General features: G+C 52.1%; 1 protein-coding gene across 1 annotated transcript; it reads right to left on the bottom strand.

Annotated features, from left to right (window-relative positions):
- Positions 1–556: 556 nt before the first annotated feature.
- On the bottom strand, positions 557–6,035 carry LOC103460242 (synaptophysin-like; the record flags this gene model as incomplete). Its single annotated transcript, XM_017303205.1, has 7 exons — positions 557–1,450; positions 1,530–1,608; positions 3,513–3,725; positions 5,121–5,312; positions 5,380–5,578; positions 5,665–5,789; positions 5,874–6,035. Coding segments are annotated over 6 exons (957 nt in total), but the record flags the coding sequence as incomplete, so codon positions are not given.
- Positions 6,036–6,905: the final 870 nt, after the last annotated feature.

The raw sequence follows: 6,905 nt of genomic DNA, 5'->3' as shown, positions 1-6,905 counted from the left end.
GGAGGGGGAGGAAGAGGAGGAGGAGGAGGAGGAGGAGGAAGCATCAGAGTTTTCAGGAGAACGTTCCAGAGAGAGCTGTGATTGGCTGAGAGCAGGGAGTCGCTGAAGACGTCTGGAGGTCTTCATCCTTCAGACGGTCTCACCTCAAACATCACGGGGGAAATTCCTACAAGCGCAGCAGCTGGCTGAAAGTCCAACATGGCCACCAGAGGACGAATTCATCTGACATGAGAAACTGCTGAGTGAAAATAATCACTGGTTGCCATGGTGACCCCCTCTCTGGGAGTCTCCAAGCAGACAGACCAAACCAGAGCTGATGGGTTAAACCTGCAGAACCTCCAGGACCAGTTCTGAAGGTTCTGGATGGACGACTGGGCCCCCGGATGGACTGTTGGGCCTTCAGGTGGACGATTTTGCCCTCAGGTGGACGATTGGGCCCTCAGGTGGACGATTGGGGCCTCAGGTGGACGATTTTGCCCTCAGGTGGACGATTGGGCCTTCAGAAGGACGATTCGTCCCTCAGATGGACGATTGGTCCCTCAGGTGGACGATTGGGCCCTCAGGTGGACGATTGGTCCCTCAGGTGGACGATTGGGCCCTCAGGTGGACGATTGGGCCCTCAGGTGGACGATTGGGCCCTAGTTGGACGATTGGGCCCTAGTTGGACGATTGAGGCTCAGAAGGACGATTGGGCCCTCAGGTGGACGATTGGGCCTTCAGGTGGACGATTGGGTCCTCAGGTGGACGATTGGGCCCTCAGGTGGACGATTGGGCCCTCAGATGGACGTCTGGACCTTCAGACATGTCTTCAGCAGGAATGTAATCGATAGCTGCACACAGCTTGTTAATTAGAGTTGAAATGACAGGAAGCCATTTTGGATCTCGTTTCCATGGACGCCACCATGCCGGCGTCCAGCTGCATTCGCTACAAGTCCAGACTGACATCACTTCCTGTGTGGGTATTTACATGCAGCAAGACAAAGAGCTGGGAGGCGATGCTGGTGGACCAGCGGCTCATCGTTTTCTATCCGGATCTTCGWTGGTTCTGATCTGACCCGGATCGTTGAACCCAGTCTGAACAGCATTGATTGGCAATCTGGCTTTTGGGGGCGGGGCTTATTGCAACAAGAAATCCCAGGGTCCAATAGGAAGCGAGAAGAAAGGGTTGAGATTATATATCTGTTCATAAGTGATATCTATACAACACAAACATACATTCTGTCCACAAATACAACCCGAACATGAAGATCAACCAGAACCTCTGGGTTCTACTCAGCACTGATCCGTCTAGTTGTGGGTTTCTCATTTAGATTCTGTTTTCGTCATTTACACACTGATTCACAGCTGTGAACATTTATCCCAACCCCACCCAGTAAAGTCGCAGGCAGACAGGAGTGTTGCATTGTGGGTAGGTTGCAGGCGACCCACTGCTGGTTCACTCCGCCACTTCCTGTGAAAGAAACACCAACATCAGATGATGATGTCCGGTTAACATCCAGCCTCCACTCAGAAGCATCGCCTGGACTCACCTGCTTCCTCTCCTCACATCTGATTGGAGAAGGAGGTGGGCGCCCCCTGCTGGCCGTAGCCTTGACCGTACTCAGCCTCCTGCTGACAGAAGCACAGAGATCCAGCTCAACATCACACATTCATCTAGTGGACATGGTGATGGGAACCAGGACGACTCAGAGGTTCTCTGATGGATGTGGAGCCCCCTGGTGTCCAGGAAACTCACTGCCACGGTCAAGAACCAGAAGATAATCAGAGTTAGCTAACAGGGAGCAACACCAACAGCCATGTCATGTTCTTCTGCATTCCGATGCTCACATGGAAGCTTTTGAGTTGCAGATGAAGAGGAACCGTCAGACTTTTCGTCAACTCTTTACCAGACAAACAGGATGGTGGAGAACCAGCAGGTCCAACTGGGACCTGCTGCATCCTGAAGGCGGGCCTGGCGCCAGGTTTCCTGGCTACAGCTGCCTTCATGTCAACATTCAGGTGACATGACATCATTTCCCTCTGGGTGCCACGAACCTGCAGCCTACAGACTCGGCCGACTCATTGCAGATGGCCACCATGCAACGGTCAGTTTGGTGTTGCACATTAAACTGTATTGTGGTGAGATTCGGCTAAACCAGTCAAAGACGTGCAGCAGCTAGACCGCCAGTCTAGGTGTGCGGTGGCTGCCCTGGTGCAGAAGAAATGGGCTGAGCTGCCCAATCAAACGTACTGGCTTCTCTTTGGATGGTGGAAAATGAAGGAATTGGTACCATTGACCCTGCATCACTTCCACATTCCACTAGGGGTGAGAGTGGAGAACCAGTTCTTTTAGAAACTTCTCTACCTTCATCCTGTTGGTCTCATAATAACCTGATGAAAAGTCTGATGGTGGTTAATCTTCATCTGGATCCGGTAGAAACCATAGAAATTTGACCTGCAGTAAAGACCTGTGGTCCACCGGCTAACTGCGCTAATGCTTGCTGGTGATGCAGCCGGAAGCAGGAATCAGCGTGGCTGAGCGAGGGAAGAGCTCGTCAAAAAGGCAGGAGGAAAACATCAGGTTTTATCCTCAGACAGCGGCAGATGTCACGGGCAGACAGCGGAAAGCGAGGGGTAAAATCGCATGTGGGCTCAGAATGAGCCTCTCCAGGACCAGCAGGGGGTGAAGCTCGCTGTGGATCCCATTTCTGACCTTCCTGCTGTCTCAGTGCGACGCTCAGGAGGAGTGCAGCAGATGTCACAGTCGGGCAGCGTGACGGTCTTTCCAAAACCTCACATGGGGTCAGTGTGACCCTGCCACACCGTGCACATGTGACAAGTTCATTATATTACTTTAAGTTAAGCTTCCACCAATCAGTCACTATTTGTTCCGTAAATTAGTTATTTCTTTGTATTAATACTTGTTTGAAGCCCTCGTGCAGCATAGCCGCGTAGCCTGAAGCACGAGGAGGAGGAGGCTGAATGCGCAGCTGAAAGTCAGTATTGACTTTCCGTCAATACTGGTGACTGAAGGAAAGTTATATGTACTTGAGCCGAAGTCAGATTTTAAATGTGTTCCTGTGAGTTACGTTAACTTGGTGTGACGCAGCTGTGGCGGGTTTTTCTTGGTTGAATGTTTGCTTTGACTCATTTTTCTTCATTTTGGACGTCATTTTCTTGGACCAGACTGTGCAGACTGCTCACTGCGGTTTCTTTGATATCTCAGCCAGACGAAATGAAAGACGGTGGACCAGATCTGGGTCCTGTTCCAGTTGAATCGCAGAGTGAAAGCCTGGGCCGGTGGGGTTTAAATGGCCCCGTCTAAAACCACAGTCCCAGCGGCAGCAGAACGTCTTTATTTCCTCCTGAGAATCGAGCCGATAAGTCAGATCGATACTGGAATCGTATCGCTGAAGTGACTCAGCTCTACGTGTCTGTGGGGGGCGGAGATGGTCTCTCTGGTGAATCTACCGGATGTCTGACTCCCTGGTGCTGGTTCTGGTTCGGTATTGGTGGTTACCTCTGTGGCTCACCTGGTTGTATCCTTGCTGGTTGAACTCGGGCTGGTAGCCTCCCTGGTTGCTGGCGTACGGGTCTTGTTCGTACGCCCCCTGCTGGGCGTAGGCGTCGGGTGCAGGTTTGCCCTCAGGAGGCGGAGCTCGCATGAACGGGGCGATGATGCCCGTCTCCTTGAAGACGAACCAGAGGTTTCCGGCCCACAGGACCAGATTGATGAAACCAAACGCCTGCAGAGGAAGACAGCAGGTTACCTCCGTCTGCTGGGTGGAACAACTGAAGGAGGCGGACGACGCTCTGCTCTGATTGGTCGGCTCCAGTGGCCTGACCAGGCATCGCCTCCTTTCATTGGGCTGGACCACGTAATGAATACAGTCTGAAATCAGGACTTTTCTAGAGTAGACTACCATGCAACCACTGCCCATCTGCATCTAATTCGCTAGAAGCTCATTTTCTCTTCGTGTTCCTGAATGCATCATTCAGTGCAGATTATTCCAGAACATGCAGATCGTGAGGCACCAAAATCAAGAGTTCTCACGTTTGTAGCAGCAGATGTTGGATTAATAGACCAGCAGCTTAGATTGAAACTTGATCTGACCCAAAATTACATGCATGAGGATCCGGTCGGATTCATGCGTCACGTTTTCAATAAGCCTGAAATACAAACAGCAGTGAGAAAAGAAGAGCAACGTGAAGCTAATCAAACGCTTCTGGTCTGACTAGAGGAAGTTCATCCTGGTGGGGAAAGAGAGACAGGAGCAGGAGTTGATCAGAGTGGCCCCCCTGCGGCTACAACAAGCAGCAAAATGGAGCTGGAAAAGCTAAAACACGAGCAGCTAGCAGGGTCAAAGGTCAGGGACGATTTTAAACTGGCAGATGACAGCCCGACTAATCAACTCTAACTACAGCTCTAATGGCCTTTGTTTGAAAGCAGTTTGACAGGAAAGAGGAGGAAGACATGCGGTGAATGTCACCAGGCCGGGAATCGAACCTGCGACCGCCAGCATGAGGACCAAGGCCTCAATATGTGGGCTGTGCTTTTGCCCCTGCGCCTCCACAGCAGCCCAACTCTGATCAGAGTGAATTAGCTGGGTTGGGTCAGGATCTGACCCCACGCCGACGGGCGGGTCGGATTATTTAGGCCTAATCTCTAGTCTGAAGAGTAAAAACGTGATGAGTGATCCACGGGAATCGGTAAATACACTTTTCACCTGAAAGTAATTTCAGCTCAGACTTCAGGAAGCTGGATGCTTAACTGCATCAGATGTGGAGATCTCTGGTTGGTTTGCACCTCAATGTCCTCATGAAACTAGGAAGACGGATTATTGAACAGTTTGTGTTTATTTACAAATCCCCTAAATGTCTGTTTCAGTAAAACTTCTCATCTTTACACCAGTTTATCCTCTGAGAGTGACGTCAGCTTTTCTTCTGTTAGGGTTTTAGAATATTTTTTGGATTTTCGCTTTTCCCCAACAGGTCTGATTCTTCCTGGTTCTGGTTCTGGTCTGGTAGAGCTGACCAGAACCAGACGACCGCACTTTGATCTGACCCAAGGTGTGGTCGTTTACTGTAGTGGGATGGGGGATTCTCAGCGACCGGTCGGTGAGTCCGGAGCGGACTCTTACCACGGAGGTGTTGAGTCCAGACATGACCGGGTCGTGGACTTCACGGCAGGAGTTCTCCTTCTTCTCACAGGCGTCGATCAAAGTGATGACCTCATCCGGATCAGTCGCCGTCTTCACGTCGGACAGACCTTTGGCCCAAGCCGCCGAACTCACCAGCCACATGAAGGCAAACACCGCCGTCACTCCCAGGTCCTGGAACATCGCCGCGGTCAGGACTACATGTCCCACAAGGCACCTGGCGGCCACATGCCGTACTTACGATCAGCGGGCCTTTGTTGTTCTCCTTGTACTTGTCGTAGAAGAAGACGTAGATGCTGAGCGCCGCGGTGGAGTAGAGGAAGGCGAAGACGCCGATGGTGACGAAGAACTCGGCGGAGGAAGAGTAGTCTCCGACCAGGAAGATCCGGTCCGAGGCCCTGTCCTTACAGGTGGGGGCGTCGAAGTACACCTGGTGGAGTCTGACAGAAGAAGAGTCTGTCAGCGACGGCTCGTTCTGCTTGGCCCGTTTGGTTCTGCGGTTCTGAAGGGAAAGAACTGTCCGGACCTGAACGGATACTCGAACTCCACTTGTATGGCGAGGTTGCTCTCCGTCCGGTTCTTACACTCCACCGCCATCTTGAACATCCCGGAGTAACTGCCACAGGTGGAGAAGGCGAAGATGGCGAAGAACTGGGGGGAGAGGAGAAGACACGGTTCCAGAGCAGAACCCGAGCAGAACCCGGTCAGAACCGCTGCGGGTTCTGGAGAACTCACCCACTGCAGGACCTTGATGAAGCCCAGAGGAACCTTCAGGATCCGGAACTGACCCTGGGCCACGAGCTGCAGGAGCAAACAGACACACGGGTCAGAACCAGAACCACACCGACCCACCAGGTCAGCTCCCTTCCTGCCAGCACCATGTGGGCGGAGCTTAAGTCACCTGACCTCAGACGGCCGAACACGGCCAGAGGAGCAGAACTGGACTGGAACCACAGGCCAGCAGGTCCAGATCTGGTTCTGACCCGTTTATCAGAACATGTGAGCAGAACTTGACTGAGCCAGGAGGAACAGAACCAGAACAGATTACAGGCCAGCTGGGTTCAGGGTCACCAGAACACCTCGGATCAGAACCGGACTGGACCGGACCGCCTGCACCTGGGTTGGTTCTGGGTCAGTCCAGTTACCTGCTCAGGTGAGAGCTGACGTCATGAAGCTGCGTCCTGATTGGTGCAGGAAGCAGGAAGTGGAACCGCACACAGAACCAGCTCTGATGGTACCAGAACCAGACCCAGAAAATACTGGTTGCTATGGTGATTTGCTCTTTTTCTGACCCTCCAGCAGCAGAACCGGACCAGAACTCAGCTGTCACTGCGAAGCCGTGAGCATCAGAACCTTCTCACATGCAGGCCCGATGGGTTGAACAGAACCTTCAGGTCCAATTCATCCAGAACCCTTCAGAGCTGAATGGGTCTGAATCAGAACCGGACCGGTAGAGTCCAGTTTCCTCTGAGCTGGTTCTGATGGAAACACATGGGCAGGGCCGGCCCAAGGCATAAGCGAGCTTAGGTTCCCCAGAGCCACTAAGGGCCCCATCAGTGCAGCTGATTTTCTTTTTTAGTAATAATTTCTGTCATTATAATATCAAAAACACAATTTCACCATGAAGTGATTTGTGTTTACAATATTTGATAATTTATGTAGAAATCATTATTTATGGATAAAATAAATAAATAGCTCTGGGCCCCCTGGTGGCCGCGGTAGGAACCGCAGCTCTGAGCCCCCTGGTGGCCGCGGTAGGAACCGCAG

Source organism: Poecilia reticulata, unplaced genomic scaffold (genome assembly GCF_000633615.1).
Source record: "Poecilia reticulata strain Guanapo unplaced genomic scaffold, Guppy_female_1.0+MT scaffold_212, whole genome shotgun sequence".
Lineage (NCBI taxonomy): Eukaryota > Metazoa > Chordata > Actinopteri > Cyprinodontiformes > Poeciliidae > Poecilia > Poecilia reticulata.
The sequence above is the reverse complement of the archived record's forward strand: the minus strand, read 5'-3'. Positions and strand labels throughout refer to the sequence as shown.